The sequence below is a fragment of the Perna viridis genome, chromosome 3 (genome assembly GCF_037379345.1).
Source record: "Perna viridis isolate PV_CMFRI_1.1 ecotype Kerala chromosome 3, ASM3737934v1, whole genome shotgun sequence".
NCBI classification, from domain to species: Eukaryota; Metazoa; Mollusca; class Bivalvia; order Mytilida; family Mytilidae; genus Perna; species Perna viridis.
The window spans coordinates 5,846,485-5,873,245 of record NC_142447.1 but is presented as its reverse complement, the minus strand read 5'-3'; the positions used below and the strand labels follow the sequence as shown (position 1 = coordinate 5,873,245).

General features: G+C 32.3%; 1 protein-coding gene across 19 annotated transcripts in view; it reads left to right on the top strand.

The window, feature by feature from the left end:
• LOC148620795 (unconventional myosin-IXb-like) overlaps positions 1 to 26,761 on the top strand; it is a 122,623-nt gene that overhangs the window by 53,439 nt on the left and 42,423 nt on the right. For 11 of the 19 annotated variants that reach the window (XM_088574603.1, XM_088574596.1, XM_088574593.1 and 8 more), the window contains exons 17-29: positions 587 to 784; positions 2,426 to 2,465; positions 3,267 to 3,455; positions 5,756 to 5,866; positions 7,721 to 7,843; positions 8,774 to 8,923; positions 10,833 to 11,008; positions 11,975 to 12,136; positions 14,951 to 15,100; positions 15,639 to 15,675; positions 16,697 to 16,804; positions 22,564 to 22,765; positions 23,687 to 23,749. In XM_088574603.1, the coding sequence (XP_088430729.1) occupies positions 587 to 784; positions 2,426 to 2,465; positions 3,267 to 3,455; positions 5,756 to 5,866; positions 7,721 to 7,843; positions 8,774 to 8,923; positions 10,833 to 11,008; positions 11,975 to 12,136; positions 14,951 to 15,100; positions 15,639 to 15,675; positions 16,697 to 16,804; positions 22,564 to 22,765; positions 23,687 to 23,749 (1,709 nt within the window). Of the gene's footprint in view, positions 1 to 586; positions 785 to 2,425; positions 2,466 to 3,266; positions 3,456 to 5,755; positions 5,867 to 7,720; positions 7,844 to 8,773; positions 8,924 to 10,832; positions 11,009 to 11,974; positions 12,137 to 14,950; positions 15,101 to 15,638; positions 15,676 to 16,696; positions 16,805 to 22,563; positions 22,766 to 23,646; positions 23,662 to 23,686; positions 23,750 to 26,761 lie in introns of all 19 variants that reach the window. The other 8 variants (XM_088574598.1, XM_088574597.1, XM_088574601.1 and 5 more) reach the window with 6 other exon arrangements.

Genomic DNA, 26,761 nt, shown 5'->3' with positions numbered 1-26,761 from the left:
TCTTTGAAAATAAATAAAAAACAAAAAATTATAACTACAAAGCTGGGAAACATGTTAATTTCATACATACATGATTTTCTTCCACTTTAAAAGTGAAATTCTGCTCTTTCACATAAATGCGGATCTTTTTTTACCGAAGGCTGAAGACATTTTAATACAGAAAAAGAGTCCCTTAAATTGGTGGCAGATCCAGGCAAGAATCCCAGGAAAAATTTTTAAATTTTGTTAAGTGTATATAGGGTAAACATTAAAATGTCCCAGTCCTGACTGTTTCAAAATTTTTGAGGTGTATTGTCACTTATTTACAAATATTTTATTGAAAAAAAAACAGCAGGTAACACTGAAATTTTGTGTAGGATTTTTTTTTCTCACTAAAAAAGTTGATAAATTATTGTGAAAGTTTAGTTTAAATGGAGTTTAGATTTAGAGAGAGACGAACAGGCAAAGATAAGGTGAGCAGACAGAATTAGGCTGAAAAGGCGAACTCCAGCGTCTTGCATGTTTTATCTTTTTTTTTTTCTGTTTTTATTTTATTTGCTTGTTTTCCTTCTTTTATGTTTTTCTTTCTTTCTGTTTATTTACTCAGAGCACCGTCAGGTTTTCACCATCAATTCTCAATGCATGGCCAATCTGCATGTCAAAATACCAAGGAAGATAGTGGATGTTATGATCACGATGATGATGCTTTCTTGGACAATACCACTAGCAGTGAAATCTGCCTTACGAGTCCAGGATTGTCAAAAGAACAAAATTATCTCATGCGTCAAGCTGAAAGAGTATTATTGTATGTTGAATATATCATCTGTACAATTATATGGAAGTTTTGGTATCAATATATGAGATTTTATAGCAAGTACAATATTTTATTGACTGACTATCACCTGATGGACTGCTTCGAAAATTAATTGGAAAATAGAGAAAGAGATTTAAACTTTCAGAAAATCACATGGATTTAAAAATCTATTTAGATTTTAAATTTTTGATCAGACATAGATTTCAAAAACCTATTGAGGTTTGAATTTTTTATCAGACGTAGATTCAGAGGTCCAAAGAGATATGAATTTTTTTTAGCAGGTATAGATTCAAAGGCCTATGGAGATTTTTTTTTCCGACATAGATTCAAAGACCTAATGAATAATAGAAAGTTCCAATCTTTTTATCAATTTTCCAGTTAAATACTTGTGGATGTAATCAGTGCTGTCCCCTAAATTTAACTGTTTTATTTGCTGTAAAAAATTTTCATGGCATACTGTTGAGACCCTAAGTAATACACTTGTTCTTTGAAGAAGCTGTAACGAAGTTAGGTTTTTGAAAACATTATTCCATTTTGTCTTCTTTAGATGTTTGTTTTTTAAATGAGAAAAGTGCAATACATCATTACCTGAGCAGGTCTATTATCTGCTCAACTCCATGTTTGTCCATTCTTCCATCTTTCACTCTAAGGTGGTACCTAATTTGCATAGTATGTAACTCAAGAACTTTTAAAACAATATCATTCAAACTTTGGGCAATGTTCACATTCATTTTGAAGATTTGCAAATTTGACAAAATTTAACATAACAATTATTCCCACAATTCAATTTTCAGCAAAATTCAAAATGTTCAAGTTTGACCATTTTGAAGTTACCCTTTTATCACAATTATGTCGCAAGGTATCACTTATTGTTCCATTAATGCCCTATTTCTATCTTTTGAACTTAAAGCAGCATATGATATTATCAATACATACTTAATTTAACTTGGCATCATGTTCATGTATTTATTGAAAGTATATGCTGACAAACAAATCGTGGTGAAAAAAGGTCCAGACCTGGGTTTCATGAAAAAAAACTCCAGCTAAATTATTTCTAAAATTCTTAAATATTAGATGCTTTGTCTGAAGTCACGGAAATCAGTTAGCAGTAAACAGGAATACTTTCACTATTTATCATGTGATGTTCATGAATTTATGCCATATTCTGTAATTTATCTATTCACAATGATATGCAAGAATTTGACTTTCATTGATTAGGTGACAACTTTCCTGATGAACTTTCCTTATGTAATCAACTGGACAATTGACAAAAGGTTTAATCTTTCTATCAAACTTAGATTAAAATATTTATGAATTGATAGAAAGTTTATATCTCTTTGTTAAGTTTATATCTCTTTGTTAATTGTCCAGTTAACTACCTATGACATTTTCTCAGGTATTGGTCATTCTTTTCCCTGAAGTTAACTATATTACTCGCTGTAATTGTATTTAATCTACATGTATACTGTTCTATATGAAAAAGTATCAGTTATTTTGATGCATTTTGAATTCAGTCTTTAATTAGCTTGATATCTGCTTCATTGGCATGAATTATATCTTGAACTGGCTGATTGACTGCATTTTTAGAGGACTATTTTCAGCTGTTAACAACCCATTTTTATTTTTTTGTAGGAAAAACAAATCATTCCGACCAAAGACCAAGCCTCCAACTGTAAGTTTATCCACAGGAGTTTGATTTATCATCAACAAATGCTGTATGAAACTCTAAAATATGGGTTTGCTATCAGATGCTCTACGAGAGAAGCTTCGTCTAATGGTGAACATGTATTTAGAGCTTCATACAGCATTAATCAAGGTTTCTAGGCCCTGTGGTCTATGCATTTGACTCTGGTGAATTTTAAACTATCTGCTTTGTACTGAGATAAAATTGACAGTTCAGGTCACATTGCAAAACATAAAATTTGTCGTAAATTTTGAACTGTTTGTTTTGTAAAAAAGTCAGTGATAGAACTTAGTTAAAATTTCACTTTGTAATGCTAAGGTTTATGTCTATTACATTGAGATTTTTTCTCTTGAATTCAAATATCTTTATCTCAATTGTGTTGCATTTAATCAAAACCTCTTTACGCCAATTGATTGCTTTGTATCAATGGACTTATTCAGAAACTGTTTGGTATTCTAGGATTGCTATTGTTCATAAAGTACCTGGCGTCGGTTTCTCAAAAAGTCATAAGTGTGAAATTGATCGTAAATCATGACGTCACTATGTTATTTTAGTTTATGACGTCGTTACTTACGACTTTTTGTGAAATCGAGACCTAAGTGGTCAAGTGGTAATTTTTAAGTACACCGTTTTGTATCAGCATTATTTACTAGGATGGAACTTCAATTTCTGAATTGGTCTATAATGTGAAAAAATACAACTTGTTATAATGTCATCCATCTCTTAGGGAATATGAAACTTTTTAGATCGGTCCTGCTTACATTTTCTAAAAGCATAGTTTTCTTGTAGATGTTGAGTGATATCAGAACATTGAAGGATATAGCTAGTCGCACCATGTATGGTAGTGGTAAAGATCCTTCTAAGAAACAGAAATCCAGTGTTGGTGCTCAGTTCCAGTGGTCCCTGAACAGGCTGATGTCTACATTACAGCAAGCTAACCCATTCTTTATTAGATGTATCAAGTCCAATGCTGAGAAAGTAAGTTTTTGTTTCACTGTAGTCACACCCAGTCAGGGGGATAGAATATGAAAAGGGGGATTATTACATGATGCTATTCAATACCTCTTATTTTGTTTTTATGTCTGAATGCCCGAAATCACTTGTGGGATTTCCTACATGATTTCTGGGGAGGGGAGACAGGGGTTCAGTCCCTGAACCGATCTGTGCAACGATTTGACCGGTGACCGATCTGATTGCAGTTTTGTTATGTAAAATGACGTAATATCTGTTCAAAATAAAAGGAATGTAAAATAAAAGTATGAATTGATGCTTAAATCTATTACATTACTTAAGTATGTGTAAAATTAACAGAGAAAACCCCAAAAAACCTAAAATACATTGACTGCTCTGTAGTCACGTGATGTGATCACCAGTTTAATGGACCGGTTTGACGGATCGATGACTGACCAGAAACTGATCGGTGATCGATGACCGATCACAATTTTTGTTGCACGGATAGGTTCAGGTATTGTATCACCAAGTGAGCTTTACTCACAGTTTTTCTACTTCACTCATTGATAAAATTTATAATTTTATCAGTTCTGGGTTTTACAGATAAAATATCTCAACTTGACATTTGCCTTAAATCTTCAATTTCAAGTGATTGCTTGAAATTTGAGTTGTGAGAGAATTTGATGAAAATATTAATTTGAGATTTTTTATGAAATTGTTACAGATGTATCAGATTGAGTTCTGAGAAGGTGAAGGTTGTTTTAGTTTAACAGGGGTCAAACTTAGGACTTGAAGTCATGGGGATAAATTATGTGCTTTGTGATGAATAAAAGAATAATTTATTTGAAATACTGAATAACCAAAATATGTCACTAATCCCGAAAAATGATTAGATTTAACGAGTGTGCGGAAATTGTTACACACGCCAGTTAAATCTAAATGTGTTCTTGGCTCAATATTTTGGTTATTCACGATAACCAATTAATTATCCTATTATTATTTAGATTTTCTCCATTTTTCGTTGCTATTTTCAACATAAATTAAAAATTTGGGGACTGGGGATTAATATTTTAATTTTATGTTGAAAATAGCATTAAATTAGGGTGAAAACCTATCTGATAAATAGGATAATCAATTGGTTATCGTGAATAAGCAAATTTTAATCTCTTGTGCCAAGAATTAAGATTGAACTTGTGCGCCAAACTTGTTAAATCTAGGCGTTCTGCGGTACTTGTGATCATATTTTGGTTATTTACTGTTTCAAATGAATTATCCTATTATCTCTTAAATTGTGGCAGTTAGTGGAATAGATGTTATTCTTAAAAAAGGGGGCAAAAAGGCTGTTTGTAAATGTATAAATGATTAGTATTTACAATGTTAAAAGTGTGGTCATTAAATGGAGATGTTTGAGAGATATCCCATGTGAGGAAGGAAACTTAAGCAAGTCACTATATGCAGGGATTTAATTTTTCTGTGAATTTACAGATTAATCCACATTTTACCTTTTTTATACATTTACTGGTTTATACTTCTTTTATGTTTCCACTTTCCTGTTGTTTTGTATATTTCACCTGTATCTATGGCAACAGAACTATTTTCTTAGAATAATAATGCCTTGTTACTCTCTCACTTACTGTGAAAGTACTTTTTTTTCATGGGTACCAATTTTGGTGGTTTTGGGAAGTAAAGTCAGAAGATTTTTAAATTTGTGGAATCAACAACTTTATCATGCAGATGAATGGGAAATTTTCATTTCATTGGGAACTTTATTTTATGATTTGTCGAACCAACGGAAACCAACAAAATTTGTTCCCCATGAACAATTATACTTTCACAGTATTGTAAATTTTAGTATTATTTTCTAATGCCTAAAACTGAAATGTCTGTCCCTGTAAGAACCAGGCAGTGGGAGAAACATGGTTATAAAAAAACATCATTTTGATAGTTGTAATTTGACTATTTACACCATCAGAATCAAGGAACAAAGACAATATTGTTCGTATCATGTTGGTGCATTGAGTTATAATATAATTGAAATGCACTGAAAATGAACATTTCAAAGACAGATAACTCTGTCATAAACCTCATTGTTCTAAGACTCCATTGAAATATTTCTGAGTGATGCCAGTGATACAGAGATCAAATAATGGTCTTTTCAAATAGAGAAAGTATTCTTGAGTGATCTTACATTGTTGGATATGTGGGGTTTTGACAAGCATGTTTCTGATTTTTTCCAGTTTGCCTAATTCTTACTAACACTTATATTTAAATGTCTAAAAGAGTATTTTTTTCAATATTTTGACTTTGCATTGTATTTTTTTTTGTAGCGACCATGTTATTTTGATGATGTGTTGGTACTTAGACAGTTAAGGTACACAGGAATGTTGGCTACAGTGAAGATACGACAGTCAGGGTACAACCATAGACTTACATTTAATGTTAGTATTGTAAATAATGTTATAGAATTTATGTTTTTGTTGATCAGTCAGCAAGATACATGTAAAAATCTGACTGAATTAATTACTTTTTTGATTAAAATCTTGTGTGTTTAATGATATATTTATCAATGAACTACATTGAAAATTCACTAAACTTTGAAAAATGATGCCTTAATGAAAGAACCATTTAAGAATTAGAAATTCACCATTTCTATAAGTCATTAAGGGGGAGAGTTTGTATGCTTGGGAAAGATAATGAGTTAAGTGTCCAAGAAATTTTAGATCCAAAATGGTTCATAGATTTACATGTTTATAACAGCACAGCATGTCTTTACAAAACAAATTGTGCTGTTATGTCTCATGGCATAATTGTTAATCTCTAAATAGGTTCAGTCAATTAGGACTTGCAAGGAGTATTAGTTCTGTGGTCATGTTTCATGAAAATCAGTAAGGGATTTAGTTATTTTTACCTGTGTCACAAATGTTGAAGGCAGGTCTAATAGCAGCTCGACTCCATCTGTCCATTCATCCATCCGTCACACTTAGGGATACTTACTATGTTAATCTGTAACTCATAAAGTATTAAGTAGCATTCCACATACAAGTCATGCAAAATGTGATTCATGGTTGGAAAGCCTACATATTTTTATTTTTGATATTTTGTTTAAAATTTTATAGTAAACAGAAATTAACATGTGGCTTTTCATATAACTCGAGCTCTTAGGAGATAAAAATTATTTAGAATGTACTGTAGAGTTCAAAATTAAGGGAGATAACTCTGTAGATGACACTAAAATACAATAGAATCTATTGGATTTTCCATGTTGATTGTCTCATGAGAGCAAACAAATTGGAATGAATAATTATACATTTCATCATAGAGACCCAATTAATAACTTATAGCAAAAATAAAAATGTGTAGCCTTTTTTAAGGTGTATCACATTTTACGGAATTCGCATGATTCTTAAAAAGACTGCTATTTAAAGCATTATTATTTAAGTTTTTTCCCTACATTTTGAGCATGTTGAACTTAGCCATTTTTCTAGTAGTATATACTATCATTAGAACATTACACATGGAAATTTGTAACCCACAATTTAACCAAGAAATTTTAGGAGTTTGCCTGAATGAAGTGAAACCTGAGTAAACCATTCACTTATTTGAAATGATGCATTTTAAAAATCCAAAAAGGGGTTTGTTTAGATTGTTTTCACTGTACATGTAACATAAACCAGGCAGAAGGGGACATAGAAATAATGGTGTCCACTGTCAGTCTGTCTGTCCAGTCACACTTTTAGATGCAACTCCTCGAAAACCACTTGATTGATTTTGCTAAAATTTTAAAGGATTGATAACCACCATTTGTAGTTGATCATGTTGCGCTGCCCTTTTGATTTGACAATTTTACAGGAGTCTTGGACTTTTTTGTGGCAGCCTGGGACATATGGCTATGAGTTGCATGTTTCTTTTTAAGTATAGCTCCTTCTAAGAATCATTTAAGATGAGGCAGCTTGTGATTCTTGCATATCTTTTGCACAAAAATATTTTGATTTGAAACCCTTCAGAAGACCTATTATGTTTTTTAAACATAAATTTAGTTAGTAAATTTATTTGAGTTCTACTTTTAAAAAGGAACAGGAACATTTTCTGACAAAACTACACCATATAAAAGTAATAACAAGTCAAAATTCATCTGACAATAAACAGCATTCCTTTGATAACAAATATTGCAAGAATGATTTAATTGATCAAATATCAAACTCTATGCATGATCTTTAGATGGAGCCATACTTAACATCTGATTATAAGCTAATTAATGATACTCTGACATTCATATTGGTTAATATTTTCAGGAATTTATACAGATGTACAAAATCTTACTACCAAAAGGCTCCCTTAGTTCTAAAGAAGATGTTATAGACTTTTTAGAACACATGAAATTCATGGAGGAGAATTATCAGATTGGTATAACCAAGGTTAGTGGATACTTAAAAGTAGAATTTTTAATGAAGTGCTATTTTCTGCAATTTGTTGGGGCAAACATTTTGCGTGGGTGTAAATTTTACTCAACATTTGAGCTTCAGTCTTTATATTTGGAACATTCAAGTTAATCAATAAGATCTCCTGAAAGACAAGGCAGTGGTTTAGGAAAGTGGAAAGTTTGTGATCTATTTTGTCAGGTCCACCTTCCCTTTGACAAGTTAAATTAAAAAAAAAATATGTACAGTTATTGAGCACCATAAAATGCAAATTATGTCCAGTTTTCAGGAAAATCTGAAATGCACTTTTGAGTTAGGCCATTTTGAATATTTTGCCACCCTCCTTTTTTCACCATTCACTTAATATTCAATGAATGCCGTATTTCTATATCCAGGAAGCAGATATTGATTGTGGGAAATTAAACATTCGTTTTGAAATCTATCAATAAATCAGTAGTGACAATTTATATCTCCTCTCATTAGAGTGGGGCTATATTGCAATCGCTTAGTTGGTTGGTCCAACCGTCCGTCAGTTACACTATTTTGTAACAGGTCTCTCGGCTTCTACTGAAGATAATGCGTAGATATTTGGTTTATTGCTTTTGCATGATGACTTGTACCATGTCTCCCCTTTTCAAGTTCCTCCATCATCTACTTCCTGTTTACCAATTGTCTTTGTCATTTTTCATGCAGTACCTGATGGAAATTTTTGTAACAAATTTGTCAGCTCCTTTATGAGGGAATACTTAGATATTTGGCAAATTGCTTTTGCATGATGACTTGTACTGTGTTTCCACTTTTTAGATTTCTTGCTCATATAATTCCTGTTAACTGATCGCCTCTGTGTCTCCTGTTCCCAGGTTGAGTTGGGGTTTTCTTAGCACAAAGTAGCATGCAACCTCTTGTTTGTTTTTTTTATCAATTTAGGTGTTCCTAAGAGAGACAGAAAAGCAGAGACTGGACCAAGCCTTACATGTAGCCATTATGGAGAGAGTTATCAAAATACAACGGTGGTTTAAAACCCACGTAGAGAAGAGAAATTATGTCAAACTGAAAACCTGTATAATTGTCATACAGGTAAGAATGAATATACAATAAACAAATAAATACCGTTCTGTGTAAGAATCTGGCTATTGGTGGCACATAACGTTTCTTAAAGTGGTCTTTTTTGCCTGAAATATATTCAGTATATCTTGAAAACAACGAAAAAGCTATTTAAATTATCCTAGACATCTGTAACGAGATATTTTTTTGACTGATTAATTACATGCTGGAAAATTTTCCTGCCATTTTTTTGGCTATCAATATCAATTTTACCTATCAATATCTAAAAGAAACAAACTTTAAGTACTTTTCTGCCTAAGAATTGGGCAAAATGTGTATAAGGTGTGGTACATGAAGGAAAAAAACCCCAGATTTTTATCGCATTAACCAAGTATTTATACCCATTTATACCCGATAACCTTTAGAAATAACCATCAAAGTGTTTGTAAAATTTGCCTTTTGAAGATATTGATAGTTCAAATTTAGTTGAAATGCACTATGAAAAAATGACCGGAAAATTTTCTTGCATTTTTCCTTTTATAAACAGTCAAAAAATATCTATGTCAAAGATGCTTCAGGATAAATTTAAATAGTTTTTCCATTGTTTCCTAGATGTATTGAATATATTTGTGGCAGAAAATTGAGAAATATGATGTGCTACCTATTGACTGATTCTTACATAGAACGGTACTTTTTATAAAAAAAAAAAACTCTTTGATGGTTATTCCTGGAAGTAATGAGTTATGAATACTTGGATAATGCAATAAAATCAATGCGTTTTTTTTTCATCATATGCCACACTTTATACACATTTTGCCTGATTCTTAGACAGACAATTACTTGAATTCTCAATATTAATTGGAACATTACATGAGAAAAATTGATATGTCTAAAAACATATTGAAACATGTTTAGGTGCAATATTTTTATCATTTATTTTGTGGTTATATAGCACATGAAAACGTCTATATTGCAAGCAAAGACTATATTGTTTTCATATATGAAGGCCTTTGTGAACCAGATAAATTTTTCGATATATTTTTGCATGCTTATAAAAAGTTTTTCATGTTTGTCCAAAACATACAGATTACCGATGACTGTTGACCGATCTGATCACTGTTTTGTAAAATGACGGATGATAGGTAATTTTCAGAATTTCCATTGAAACAAATCCAATGTAATACCATATTAAATTTATCGTAAATTAAATTTATTGAATCCATAAATTATATTTTGTTAAAAATACAACAAATAGAAAATAAAAGCAATTAAATAATGTTTAGATCTATTGCATTCAGTAAACTTGTGTGAAACTGGGCAAATGAAACAGTGAAATCCATATAATGTATTGATCCCTCAGTGGTCACGTGATGTGATCACTGGTTTAACGGATCTGTTTGACGAATCAATGACTGATCAGAAACTGGTAGGTGATCAGTCACCAATTGCAATTATAGTTGCGTGGATTGGTTTAGGTTCTGTATGACAAACATGTTTTATTTTTTCCTGTATTGATGAAATGTCCATAAGACAACCACTATGAAAGTAGGATACTGATTAGAAAATAACAAGGAAGAAAATAAAAAAAAAAGATGTCACAATGAAAAATAACATTATGACATCAAGACTGACAGTTTGTTTTACACCTACATTTGTTTTTCCTTTGTGAAATTGAACACTGAACACTTACTAGCTTGCAAATATTGGACTTAAATTAAATGGTCCTCAGACCAAAGCTAAATGTGGAAATATTGGACTTAAATGGTCCTCAGACTAAACCTAAATGTGGAAATCACTTAATGATAGAAAAAATAATATACTTTTTACAACAAGAATGAACCCCCCCCCCCCAAAAAAAAAAAGAACTACACATCCATTAACTGTTGTGCAAGAGATACAGGGTAGGGGTATGCCAGAATGATTTTCTGTATTTTTTATGTAGGCATATGTCAGAATGTTCATAAGTAAAAGGAGACGGGTACGATTGAAGCAAAACAAAGCTGCTGGATGTATTCAGAGGTACATGAGGATGTGCCATGATAGAATCTCATTCATACGAACCTGTAGTGCTGTTCTAACCATACAGTGTTGGTATAGGGGTTATCTTGGCAGAAAAGTGTAAGTACCATTACTGAATCTGGGTTACTAGGAATTAGACCTGTCTAAACTGAACCCTGAATTATCTGAATACCTGTCTAAACCGGACATATTTCTGTTCGTTTATTTCATATCGATTTCAGTGCATTTTAAATCTGTGTAAATCATACACAACTCCTCTTGTACCACCCAAAGGTTTGATATCATATGTCGATGTGGATGAAGAAATATAGTTACTATTGGAGGAACTCAATCTGAGGAAATGGAACTAATGGGTTTTACATGTGAAAACCATGTAAGTGCAACTCCTAAACTGCTCAAGGGATTTTAATGAAATTTCAAAGTAAGGTTGGGCTTCATTTGTTGATGTGTATGAACAAATATAGTTACTGTCAGAGGACTCAGAAGGGAGATAATTGAACAGATGTGTTATGTACTCAACTTCATTTGAAGCAGGAGGTATTCTCTGTGAGCTTGCTTTTAGTATTTCTAATTTCATACTAAATTAACAGGACAGTAATAAAGAGAAGTTCTTAAGTCTGAATTGAACTCCCTTTGGACTGAGTTAAGAAGGTAGACCTATAGTAAGGGGCATTACTCTTGAAATCTGTGATATATGATTGTATCATATTCAATTTCACCAAAGCCTATCAAATGTTCATTTGAAACAGAATGAAATCAGTCCAAGTTACTTTGATGCTTATATGAGATTGATGTAAAATGCTGAACACAAACGTTCCAATGATTTGTAAGAGTTGTGTCCCTTACCATTGGTCTACCTCCTTAGGTCATGTATTCTAATAATATTGAAACTGATTTGAAGGGACTTCCAAAGCTGTCTGGTTTACACAGGTTGTCTGTTTATACAGGGTTTGATTTAGACAGGTTTTTTTTATGATGACATTTACTATTTTCTTGAATATGGAATATGAAAATTTTTGATTTTTGAATAATTACTTAGATTCATTTGGATTAATTATTTTGCAGTTTTAAACAACTTCTTGCTGAAAAGAAATTAGAGGAAGAAAGAGTCAGGAAATCACAAATAGAAGATCTAAGGTCTTCTAACAGTGATGAAGGTATATTGAGAGGTTCCAGTGGAGAGGAACTAGATAACATTGATGGTAGATCTCCAAGGAGGGACTCATCGTAAGTATTTATCATGCCAAAAAAATAATAGGGTTGGTTGGTAGGGAAATAATTTTATTTTTGAAAAAAAAAAACATTTACATTGATTTAATGCAGAAACAATCAAGACTTAAATAGTGTTTGAGCTAAAATGGCCAATAAAATGTTTTGGGGAAGGGACGTAGGGAAGCAGGAAACAGACATTTTTTTTTGGCCTCATGTTAAACTGTTAAATGAGAAGGTAAAGGGGCAGGGTCACTAACACTTGCTTCAGGCCTTTAATTTTATTAATATTTAAACTGTTTTACTTAAATTTCTTTTTGTCATATTTTGGAATTAAAATGATATCAAAATCTTACCATACAAGAATTGTAAGTTTTTTACATCACAAAATACTACTATAGTGTAGTTTAAAAAGCTGCTTTTTCATAATTTGTCTGATTTTTGTAAGTTTACTTAATATTCATCTTCAGTTTTAGGGCTGCTCCATTAAATTTACATGGGGAGGGGGACTCAACTTGTAAAAAAAACCCCACCAATGTAAAAAAAATGTTGCCAAACCCCACCCCCAACATACTATATATTCTTAAGATACCCCCCCCCCCCACCACCAGAAAGAAAAAGTATGCAAAAAAAAAAAAAAAGAAAGATAAATCTGTGGGAAAATGCAGGTGTGGTATGAAATTTTTGGAAATCAGAGCATCGAAATATCCCAACCCCCAGGTGTATTGAATTTAATAGAGGAAATTTCATCATGGCAACATAATTCAATTTATCAAACATACCAACATAAAAAAAAAATTTTTTACTCCCAACCAAGTGAAAACAAAAAATTGGCACCCCGTTCCCATGTAGATTTAAATGGAACAACCCTTAGTGAACAGCAGTTAAAACTTTGTTTTCAATGAGGACACATATTTAAAGGGAAAGACCACACATTAAGTTGGGCTCTTATGATAAATCATACCCACGTAAACAAAAATAAATAACCTTTAATGAAAAATACGCTTTTATAAAATGCTCAAGGCTATGCAAAGTTCGAAATCTTTGAAATATAAGTGGATAGCCATCTTGCAGAACTCTCCTATCTGAAGGAAGATCATAGCCAGATTTTATTGATTTTTACCGATAGCTTCTGGTTGGCTCATCACCTCACTAAGTCGGTTTGGTACTGATACAAGTACTGCAAATAATATGTAAACAAAGAATATTCCCTAAATATTTCTACGATCATGTTTATCTAATCACCAAAACATGATGACCTGTCAAGCTTACGATTGCACGAATGATAAAAGAGAAATGTTCTAAAAGATTTTTACCAGCAACACAAACATTCTTCAGAAGTAGCCATAAGATTTTCCTTACAAATACTATTCATCTGGCTGGTAATCCTGTTGTTCGTCAATGATGTCTGACATTTGCTTATACATGTTGTGCCTCAATCGTTTCTTCTGTTTATTTTGGGTTGAAATTATAGGGGAAAAGTCCCAAATTTGTGATTTCTTCGGACGTCATAATCAATTACCTATTTACTTTCACTTTACAAACCGACTTCGTGACGTCAAAGTTCAACTGGTCAGGGTGGCGCACATTGGCGCGGGAAATTCAAATTTCCTAATTTTAAATCTCGATTTATTAATTAAGAAAAGGAAAGTAATTTGTTTCAATTTAATTTTCATGAATATTTAACAGATTAGTTTCGATATTTATGACTTGCACAATAACATGGTCTTCTCCTTTAAGTGTCAGTCTTTTTAAGAATCAGGCAGTAGGTGAAACATGGTATGAAAAAAACCCATCATTTTGAAAGTATATTTGCTTCACTCTGGTGGTTTAGGTTTTGAATGAGGTTTCAAGGCTTTAAAATCAGGGAATGTCCTTTTAGGAGGAGGATGTGGTTCCTCCCTAGTACTATCTGTTAGAAGAGGTCCTGAGATGTCTACCCCACCATTCCTTAGACGAGGTCGAGGTTCATCTGGAGTAATAATTGTGCCATTTAATGGATCTTTCTTTTGTCCTTTTGATTTTCTTGGGAACTTAGGTACTCTGAAAAAAAAAAAAAGACCAACATTATCATATTCACATATATTTTTCATTGAACATGCTATTTAAATGGTAACAAAACATTGTAGTTCTAATGGGAAATCTTTTGAAGCAGAGAAATTGAAGAAAACCATTATGAGACAACATCTACACTTATCTAGTCTGCAATGCTACTTAAGAAATAAAAATAGGGCACTGCTTTGCTTTCAACATAAATTGCAACTTGTACAGAAAATATTGTATGAATAACTATAGGTGTGATGTTTCCAGGTTTCTGAAAGTAATTAAGTACAAAGTTTTATACTTTTTCTGAATTTTGCACCATCAAAATCAAGGCAAAAAGACAGTATGTTTCCATATCATTTTGGTGCATTGAGTTATAATTTCATTGTAATGCGCTGAAAATGAACATTTCAAGGGCAGATAACTCTGTAAAAAACTTTAATTTTCTAACATTTAGTTGAAAATTTTCTGAGCAAAAGCCAGTGATGCAGAAATTAAGTAATGGTCTTTTCAAATAGAGAAAGTATCCTTGAGTAATAAAACGTCGTCAGATTGGTGGGTTTTTGACGTGCATGTTTCTGATTTTTCCCATTTTGCCTGATTCTTACAAGTGCTGACACTTTACAAGTGAATAATGAAATTTTCAAATTTATTTAGAACACTTTGGTTTTGGGGCTGATTGTTATATTTTCTGTACATGCCTCTTTATGTAGGCCATCCAAAAACATTTTTTCATTCTTCTTCTCTTGAATTTATCCGTTGTTGAAAGTATTTAACTCCTCATTTTAGAAGTAGTGGTGTCCATGATGGTGACGACTCAGAACCAGAAACAGATACAAAGATAGCTAGTTCCTCTCCCACCCAATCAGACGTTAAAATCATAATTCAGCCCACCGCTAAACAAGAAGATGAATTCTTGCCAGACAAGCGATCTTCAAGGTTAGTTGACCATTTCCCATATCATCTGATGTCAAAATTATTATAAAACCCACTGCTTAACTATATGAGTAATATCTTTTTTGAGCCTAATTTTTTTAATTATGATGAAAAAAACTTGTCAAATTCCTCTCTTGTTACCATGGATGATTTTTTTCTGCTTTTTAGTGGAATTCCGTTAATTGAAATCCAGGTTTTACTGTTACAATTTTACCGTTTACCTTTATTCTGCAGCTGATTATGACATTTCACTGGCCACATCAATAGGTCATGATCTGCTGTTAAAGTAGGTCATTTCAATTCAAATGTATTTAAAATTGGAAAACAAATTTAAAAGTGAGAAAATGAATCAATCACCAGGTTTTCTAATTGAAGATTGGGAATTCTCAGACACCCTTGTGTTAGATAAATTAGTACACTAACTTGGTGGAACCTTGTTGGAGAACACCAAAATTCTTGTCTTAGATGGCTGAGATTTCCATATTGTCCACTCCCAGAGGTATTTGGTTCTTAAAATCTTTATACAATTTTTTTTTTGCAGAGTTCAAGATTTAGCACGTTGGCATGAGGACAAAATGGTGAGCAATATTTTTTTTTAATCAGTGGTTCTTAAGGTTGTTAATTTCACCCAGAGAAGTCAATACCTTGCCATATAGTGGAATCATGTAAAACCTCAAGTCTTGCATGAAATCAAGTAGCTTGCAAATCTTTCTTAATTTTGCATGTTCACTTAAATTTAGAAAAATGTGAACTACTGGTAACTGTTAGGTCAGTAGATGATTGATCATACATAGGTTTTAGATGCTTCTTGTAAAATGTAAATAACAATGTATTTTATACATATAGATGTTTAATAAAGTGTTCAAGGTTTTGTGAGACTTTTATCCATTGTTTAGATTTTTTTTTAAAGGCGAATGGATACAGTACCTGAACCAGTCCATGCTACCCTATTAGCAATCTGTCATTGATCATTTATCAGTTACTGGTTAGTCATTGATAAGTTACCGATTAGTCATTGATCAGTTACTGATAGTCATTGATCAATTACTGATTAGTCATTGATAAGTTACCGATTAGTCATTGATCAGTTACTGATAGTCATCGATCAGTTACTGATAGTCATTGATCAATTACTGATTAGTCATTGATCCGTTAAACCTGTATATACAACTAGTGATTGCGCCTGTTTTTTGTCATGTGATCACTGATTTATGGAATGTTGTATTTGGTTCCCCCCTTTTCACACAGATGTATTAGTTTATGTAGATTAAGAGATATATTAAATAGAATTTCTTTTTACATTGACCTTTTCTTAATGAAATACAAAATGTAAATTTGATAAAAAAATTTTCAAAATAAATTTACAATAACTTTATAGAAGATTCCTTCCAAAGAAAGTTATAAAATTTACATGAATGGATCATCATTTATTTCACATAATAAATCTGTCATCAGATCTGTCTCTGATCATTGATCTGCCTGCAATCAGTCAATAATTGTTCATTGATCCGCAAAACAGTTGCATGGACTGGTTCAGGGATTTTCCAATCCATGAAAATAAGTAGTCTACTTTTTTTAAATTGGATATTTTGCTTGAAGGCTCCAAAAGGAAAATTAGAAACAGTATCTTTAGAACGAGGTCCTATTAGGAGAAAACCCAGGCCAAGTCCTGCTCCCTTGGCTAAGCAGGAATCATTTTCTGATTTGGTAAGAGCTTCAGTGTGGGTGTTATATCAAGTTTTGCTTCCATCAGAATCTTTATAGGATGTAGTGTAGATTCTCATCTTGTATTTCCTTTGTGTGATATTTGGCTTGCAGTTTGTTACTGTAAATGCATGACCCATTGTGTGAGGCAAAGCCATATTGATTTTTTTTTTCTTTTTTTTTTATTTTCCTGTACCAGATAACATTTTTAGAATGTAAATACTTTATCAGCATCTTGCAGATAACATTGCTTCATATTCTAATCTATGGAAATTCTTGCTTTTAAAACTCTCTTTTCTTTCTTAAATTTAATAAGCCAAAAAGATGATTTTCTGTTCATATATACAATAAATTATGTATATCCAGACCCAACAGGAATGAATTGATTATTGTAATGTTTGTGCCTGCTTGCTCCATTTTTCATCTGCTTAAAAAAATCAATTTGGTATGGCCTATTTTAACTCTTATACTGGCAGTCTCAATCTTTTTGAGCGAGAAAATAACTGTTTTTGTATGTCTGTGTTTTCTATACTGAAAATGCATACTTATACTCAGTGCAGTACAATAATTCAGAAAAATATTAAAAAGTATTGATTGATCTCCATTTGTGAAATTGGACAATTGTTTGTGAAAAATGATACTTAAGTTACGAAAAAAAGTTATATTTCTTTATTTCTTTTGTTTTTAAGGTGTGGGTGGTATATTAGAATTACCTTGTCTTTTAATCGTCCATCTGTCTGTCTGAATTTGTCGCCATTATCTTGACTCTTGGTTTATTGGTTAAGCAAAGCTCACTCTTAATGCAATAGAAATTAGTGTAAAAATTTATCATATTGACCTTGAGAAACTCATCAAGGCAAAGCAAAATGCTGCATCTCCATCTGTTGAAGCTTTGAAATGTAGTCAAAACACCTGCTTGACAAAACATTTCAGAGAACCACATGTTGTTTGATCGGAACACCTTGGGCATATAAAAAAAAAAATTATTGAAATTATACTAAATCAAATTAAACAAAATGACATGAAATTCATTTTATTTGAAAGAGAACTTACTAAATGCTTTGTTCGCACTTAAGGCAAATGGCTTTCTCATATCATCAAATATGGTATGTTCCTTGCTGTATACTGTGAAAGTATTATTGTTTGCGATGTACCAATTTTCATGGATTTTGTGGGTTTGGTAAACCACAAAATTTGGTTCCCAATGTAAAGGAAATTTTCCATTCGTTTTTATGATAGAGTTGTCAAATCAACAAATTCAAGAATCCACGAACTGATCATTTTCCCTAAACCATGAAAATTGGTACCCAGGCATAAAAGTACTTTCACAGAAGATGGTGCAAACATTTAAGCAATTTTTGTTGCTGGTACCAATATTAACTTCCTGTTTTGTGAGACTTCCTGTTTTGTGAGACTTACTGATTTGTCAATACATTGAATGATAACGACAATTTTTGTCACACTTCTGAGCTTCTACACAGATTGGTTTCCAATGTGGTATGTGGCTTCGTGTAGATTTGGGATTCATTGTGAGCTATTTTGGTTGCTGTCCTGTATCATCTTCCTGGATGGGTGGGTTATGCCTTGCAGGACAACAGGTGCCTAATGCATTAATTAGATTATCAAATGAATCAAAAGTTAAAAATTGGTAAATAGGAAATAAAAAAAAAACTTTTTGATGAGAATCTACATTTTGTAGTCTGCCGAATAGTGTAGAAGTCTGTAGTGGCCTTTGTAACCCACACTCTGCACTTGAATTACATTTTATCTGTTGTGTGAGATCACGATAAACTTATATTTTCACGGCATTGTAGCTCTTTACACTTTCATAATAATCATTTTCTATGTTGATACAATAAGTTGTACACTTTTTCGTAGTGAGATCATACCTGTTGATCTTCCCTCTTTTTTGGGTCAATCTCTCTCTTAGAAACCTGAAAAGGGGAAGATCTCCCTTTTTGGTTATTCAAAAGGTTAAAAGGTATGGTGAAATCTTTCTTTTTACCTTTTCATTATATTTTTACTAGTATAATGTATAATTATCTGGTGTTTAGTTTAGTCAGTGTTGATGTGATGGAGTCAAAGAGCTACTAAACTGGCTCTGAATTTCAAAAGAGTAATCAAGGGAACCAAGATTCTAGGGGAAATCCAAAGAATATAATCAAGAACAGACCAGACAGGGAAAACAGAGACACACAACAAAGATCATAAATAACCAAAATAATACATTAAAAGCAAAAAAAGTAAACAAGCAACTCAGACTCAACTAAAAACTGGGAGCATAGGCCAGATGCATGGGTTGTGTTAGTGTCCTCTGCTTTTTGAAGGAAAACTTGCCGAGTTAAGTCCAGGGTAGACGAAAGGGGAAAGGAATACTATAACACGTTGAACAAATCAGTTTTCGTGGTGTAGCCAGATACACCATAACAACTATTGGAGATGGGTTACTGAGTTACAAAATGTTATTTTTCTTGATCTGTCTGTTTCTTCTTCCTGGTCTGTCTAATTCTATTAGATTGATTGATTGATTTCAAATTCAGTGTTTGGCTTTGGATAGATGATCCTTTTGTTGTTAGCAAATTTGGTGTCTATCTGATATCAAAGTCTGATTTCCCAAGACTTTCCCAATTTTTACTTTTTAATAATTTGGAATGAAAGACAAAACTTTCTTCACGAAAATCTCAGCTCCTATTGGAAGGATTGATTTCAAATTTGGTATGTGGGCTTCATATAGATTGGGTATAGTTACAATTGTAAGGGATTTTTGTTGCTGTCTGATATCAAGTGGGGGTATACATGCTTTAACCCAGCCACTTTTTGCCCCTGTCCCAAGTCAGGAGTTTCTAGCCTCATTATTTCTTGTTTCGTTTTCACCTTTAGATTATTTTTTTTTTTGTTACTTGAGTATATAGTGGCAACTGTATATTAATTTTTTGGGGCTAGCTGCAGTTTGCCGCTGTTGTATGAGGATTTCCTTCTTGTTCTTGGTGACCTTGGGCCGACATTTTCTTCCCGGTGGGGTTGTTGTCTCTATGACACATGCACCATACTTATTCTCGTTCTATTAGTGCAACATAATGTTTTGTATTGGCTGAACTTATCCGTTATCTGTGGTATGAGGATTTCCGTGTTCATTGAGGACCAACGGGTGACCTTGGGCTGATATTTTCTTCCCGGTGGGGTTGTTGTCTCTCAGACATATACGCCATACTTATTCTCATTCTATTAGTGCAACATAATGTTTTGTATTGGCTAAACTTATCTGTATGCATTCGTTATTTGTTCCAGACAATACAGTTATTGTATAGAAATATGTATACGATCAGGACATACATGTATAAAATATCTTGCTATATGTGAATATAGGTTTTGATTTCATTATATCTTTACCTTTTTACAAACTGAGAATTAGATAGACATAAATAATGACTTTCATGACTGTAGTTTATTCCAGATCTTTCTCCTTGTCTGCATTTATAAGAATACTTTGCAAAAACTAATAACAATAGCCTAGAGAAACTGATTTCTTTGTGGGTTCTAACAGATTCTAGTTAGGCCACAACAGATTTATTTGTAGATTCCCATCCCCGCTTGCCCGTACTCAAAAGGATTACCCCATGTTGTTGGTGGATGAGAATCTACAAATTAACTTGATATGGCCTTAGTTTGCTTATTTCAAATGAAGAAAAAAAAATATATATCACCAAAAATGTATCTCTTTTCTTCTGATATATCAGGACTAAAACTAAGTCTCAATGACCTTTGTCCTTTTCATGATCTTTTTTTCGGTGTGAAAACCAAGATCACATAGACTTATTACAGTCACCTTTTTTCTGATAAAATTATAATCTGATATATTTTCAAAAAATTCTTAAATACTATCTATTTAAATTAATTCAAAATGAAAAGACAAAAGGTAGAAATAGAACATCAAATGTTTTTTTTTTAGTTTTTTTTTTATATAGATTTTTAGAGTTAGTTTTTTATACTCTCATTCAAGAAGTGGAAGGTTTATTTGAATTAACTTTGTGTCTTTTGAACTGATTGTTTTTCAAACATTGTATGTAGCTTTATATAGGTAGTACATGTCTTACTTTCTGATATCAACTTTAAGTGTATTTATGGGTAAAGATAAATCTGACACTATGACACATGCATTTTGTGTTATCTTTGATTTATCTGCATGAAGTGAAGGTATCACTAGTTTGCTAATCAAAGCTGCTTTTAATGTGTTTTTAAAATTTCTTGATTCTACTCAAATTTTTAGTTGTAAGTGAGAATCATGACTTAACATGCATTGAGTTTCCTGAAAATCAACTATTTTTGGATTTTTTTTTAAATGTTTGTTTCTTAACAAAAGTGTTTTAAATGCTTTGTAAATGTTTGGAAATTGCGTTGTGTTGAAAAAGTGTTTTTTCTAAGGCAAAAGATGGTAAAGTGCTGTTGTCGCCATAGTTGTCCGTCTCGTTGGTGGGGTCATCATTTGTAGACACTTGGTTTTCATGCCAAACCATGAATATTAGTTGGCTGATCTTTATAAGGATTTATAAGATTGTGTAATAGGAAGGTTGGTATTGATTTTTGGGGTTATGACACCACTCGTTTTGGAGTTAAGGGCCAAAAACAAGTATCTCATAAAATTTAACTCAACAACTGCAGTAGAAGTAGAGATGTGCCAAATTCTGTTCATATGTACCACAATGGTCAGAATTAGGATTGATTTGGGGGTTAAGGCTTGAAACAAAATTGTCCTGATGTCCAGACAATAACTTAACTGTGTAATTGGATCTTTTTAAAATTGTACAAGGTGCCATACCACCACAGAAGGCTTGGAATAATTTTGGGGGTCATGACTTATACATTGAAGAATTGGGGCTAAAAAGGGATCAAAAACATGTTCAGACAATACCTTTATTATAAAGGAATGGATATATTCTAAATTGTATGAGAAGGTGTTATACCTCAAAAGAAAACTGGGAATGATTTTAGGGGATGTGACTTGAGCCAATTAGGAATTCCAAGTCAAAAAAGGGCCATTTCGATTGTGTTCAAATTCTTATCCTGCGTGAAATGTCTTTAAAACACAATAAAAACTAAAGCTGCATGTATCACGTTTGAATAGCATGTCCATACTTGCACCAACATTTTAGGATTCAACATATGCAATCATATCAAACTGCACTGTTTGAAGCATTTAATTGTTACATTGAAAACTAAAACTGAACAATTACACAAAATGCTTTTTTTAGCTGAAAATTCACCACTCTGTTTGATGTCTGAAGTGAAATAAAAAAATTTCCTAACATTTTTTATGCATATCAAATTAGGTTTCTATCTGCAAATAGACCCTAAATTGGATACACTAGAATTTCCTGGTTTGTACTGTACATGTAACTAATAAAGTATTTGTTTTGTATGACAATAAATTTCCCATATCATAGAAAACTCATCATGGAAATGGCTTTTTTTCCAATTTATTAATTGAAACAAAATAATGTTCTCCCAAAAATCATTCAGGGAATGTTTTATGGGTGAAAATGGAGACAACTCTGACTCTGCTAACACTTTCTATTTTATATTTCACCTTGATCTTTTTTCAAGAAGGTTTTGTATCAAAAATCATTCATTCAATACATAGAATGCAGCAAGCTAAGATTCTTCAAGAAAAAGAATATGTGACCTTTTTTATTGAATCACTTCATACAAATTTTGTATGAGTCTCAGATGGACATGTACCTAAAATTTGTATGTTTTCTTCACAGGAACCAACATCACCATCAGATCATTTTGTGACACCAGAAAAACAGAAAATGGTGGAAGATGCTCTACAGAATAAGGACAAAGCAGTACATTCAGACTATGGCAAGGGCCAAGGGCCTCCATCCCCAACTTCTGAATTTAATTACAATAGTCCTCTTAGAAGGGCCAAAAAATACCAGAAAGGCCTGAGGAACTTACTTGGAGGTATAACATTTTTTTTTATATGTTTGATCAATCTTTTTTTTCTAAATTGTTGCCACAGGTTTTGGGTTGCTTCCCTTTCTAGTGGTGATAGATGTTCCCTGTTTTTTTGTATTTCACTCTTTTACTGGCTTATGCTAAAGCCAATCTGCTGGTGTGATTGATGCCATTTACCAAACCATAGACAATCAAATGAATTTTAATACAAACCATTGATAATCCAATGATTAAAAACTGTGATAGAAAAAGATAATTTGCTGAAACGAATGAATAGTAGACCAATAATTATCTATATGCCATGTGAGCTATTCAGGCTCATGGGAGCCTTGAGTTTTGAATTTTTCTACCAATATATGACATTATGTATTGTTTTGTTCAATTTTGTTTTTTATACATGCACAAACAAAGGTGGTCCTATAATGGTTTGGTGTCATCATCGTTGTTGCCCACAGTCATTTGGTTTTCATGCAGTAATGACCAGAAAGGGGCCAGAAACAAGCATGTTTCTGATTTCTGGAACATGATCAGTAAAAGGGAATGGATCTCTTCAAAATTTTACTACAATGTGCCATACCCCTAGAAATATTTTGGAATTAATTTTGGATGTAGTTTTTAGAATCATTTAGGAATGGGCCACTTCTATTCTGGTCAAATTCTTATAATTATCATGTTTCAATTGTCTAATCCCAATCAAAATTTGAAACTATCAATTACGCTTGAAAGGCTTGACCATACTTGCCCCAGCTGTTGACCAGATTTGACTCCTGAGGTCTTACCAAGCTGTGCCCTATAAAGCATTTTTTTCACAATTATGAAGTTTATAATGGTGACAATTAACTAACAAAAAAACGGTTTTCATTTATTAAAATTAATAACGTTTTTAGGGTCTTGTATTCATGGTAAGTTTCTTTCATATACATGTAGATATTAAAGAATCCACACAAACATGTCGTCGTTCATCATTCCGTTTTTTGCATCGGGATAAGAGTGAGTAGTGTGTATGGCCAATCACATTGCTGCTGGCATGTCACGTGACTACAATATGGCTGGCAATCAATACTCATATACTGTATAGTCTATGGAACTACGGCATGTGACATTTGGTTTGGAATTGCTAAGTTTCTAAGTTTGTGATGTTTTTGCTTGAATATCTTGGAAACTCAAGATTATTGTAATCATTGAATTACCCTGAAAAACTTCTGATTTTCAAATCTAAAAAGCATGTCAATTTTGACTTTTGCAACATCTCTTTCCTTTCCTGTTTCTGGCTTTTCCAACCTGCTGATTAGTGAAACTTTCTGCTTGCCACGATTCCTCCCTTTATGATTTATTTGCTGACGAGGATTGTGTTGATTATCTGGAATGTGTTAAATGTTTGATTGGCATGGTGTGAATTCTTACTGTCTTCCATTTAAAAAAAAAAATGACTCTTTTCAAAATATATTTATTTCTTGGCAGAATGATACTTTTTTAATTTGTTTTGGTCTTTATTCCAATAAACAAAATGAAATAATGAAGTATAAAAAACTTGGATATTTTCTATATTGTATATAGTTCTTGTATATCTTAGGGAAATAGGTATATTACATCATATAAAATTAGTAAGCATGAAAGGAACTCTTTATCTTCTTTTAAATATTAATCAGTTCTAGAATAATTGATGAAATTCATTCTTATTACTGCATATTTTGATCTTTATTTTCTTGCGTAGATTTAGAATTCTCCATTATATATAAGAGCATTAAAAGGGGTATATTCAGTTTATATCAAAATCAGTCCTGAAAATAAAAAAAAACAAACAAAATTTAAAATATGGTGTGGTGCTTTATGCAGATGGGGCATGCCATGTAAGTGATTTTGGGTGCTGTTCATTAGTAAATTCCTGTTTAATGGGTCTTAGCCATTTTCACTACAAGGAATGATAGAGAGAATTTTTATCAGAAAAATCTTGGCTCCTAATGGATGGGTCGGTTTCAAATTTGGTTTGTTGCTTTATATAGATGGGGCATACATTACAAATGATTTTGGGTGCTGTTCAATATCGACTGCCTCTACGACTGGTTGTATCCCTGACACTACAACATCATGTTCAGTATAATTTGTACTTACTATGCCAACCACACAAAATAAAGCTAAAATGTGGAAATTCTTCCAATCTGAAGCAAAGCATTTAATTTCATTTTTTTTTCTTTGCAGGAAATATTGACCACATGCGTTGACATCTTAAATATTTCAATCGTTAAGGCTGTTGTAGCAAGACAATTTGACAAAATATTTAGTTTGTTGAAGCAATGTGGCCGTATGTCTGGATAAAAAAACCATCTGCAAACCTCCTCATTTCATTAGAAATTAATAAATTAGCTTAGAAACAATGCATTGTGACATCATTTTGATTTGTAACTGTTGTAATCAGTTCATCATTCTTTTTTCTGGGTTTAGTAACACAAAAATATATCAATTAGTCTTAAAAGTGGGTTAGCTTAAATTTTCAGTAAATACTGTTAAAGTATAATTGTTAGTGGGGTACCGATTTCCGTGGTATTCGTGGGTATGCCAAGCCACGAAATTTGGAGAAAGGACATTTCCAATTATGTGAATACTGAAAACCTCAAAACCACAAAGTCAAGATTCCACAAATTTGAGTTTCTTCCCTAATCCACAAATATTGGTGTCCATGAATTAAAGTACTTTCACAGTAACAGGGCCATAAACTGGTATAAACAATAAATACCCCTTTGTGTTGATCAGAAATTTAAAATATATTTATGCTCTTACCGTTTTGTCAATTTATACAGAGTTATATCATCTTTTATGTGTAATTGTAAGGAAAAATCTGATTTGATTGATTGAAGCTGTGGGTTGAATTACAGCAGAGGATATGAAGAGAAATTTCCCATTTGAACAATAAAGTTTTTGTGCTGTATACATAGAAATAGTGGCAATAGGCCTAGTTTATCTTTCTAGTGTTTTATTACTTAGAAAAAAAATTGAGGGAGAGGGGATAGCTTGAATCACCCTTGTCTGTTTGTCTGTCCTCCCATTTGTCTGTTCACATATCTTGTAAGCTGAGCTTCTCCTCCTCAGTCACTCAAGGACTTTGATGAAATTTTATGTGGAAGTTGTTCACCTCATGTAGATGTGGTTAAAGGAAAGTAATTTTTTGTCAGAGGGTTTTACATGTTTAAACCTTGTAAGCACAGCTCCTAAGCTGCTCAAGGGATTTTTATAACGTCAGGTCACTGTAAGGGGAGATTAATCTAACTTTGGGGGGTTTAACATTTTGAAAGTCCACTTGAAATATGAGGGAGTATTTTCCTTTGTGAGCTTGCTCAAAGTATTTTTAGTTTAAATTTTTCAGTGAAAGCAGATCTAGTTTTTGCTCAACTCAAAATGTATTGAATAAATAATATTCAATTTTTGTACAGTGTTTATATACATTTTTTAGAGGTGCACCTCTCACTATAGACAAATTTTGACAAATATTTAATATGAATTTATACCTTTTGAACGTAGCCATTTTTTCAGCAGCCTGTGCTATAATAACATCACATACTATAAAGAATTTGTGACCTGCACTGTATTAACTTGCTTAAGTGTTACACATATTGAAGATATATATAAACAAAACATACCATTCATATATATTGCAATTTTTCAATATGCTGTAGATCTTTTTCAAGGGGTGAAGTCTCATCATTAATGTTAGAATCAAATACATAAGAAGATCTAAATCCAAAATTTAATTGAATACAAGAAGTACTCAAAACCCAAAACTACCAAAAAAAGAAGTTAAATCCATCAAAAGATTCTACCATGTGCAATACAAGGAATCAATGATAAATTTTGATAAATAAAACATGGTATAATTTGGGGTCAGACAAGTCTTGACTACTGGGTGGACCCTTGTGGACTTATCTACCTTTAGGTTTTTCAAACCTCTGCCTTTTAGTTGTTTGTAGAAGCTACAAGAAATGTGGTAAAAAAAAAAACGATTTTTTT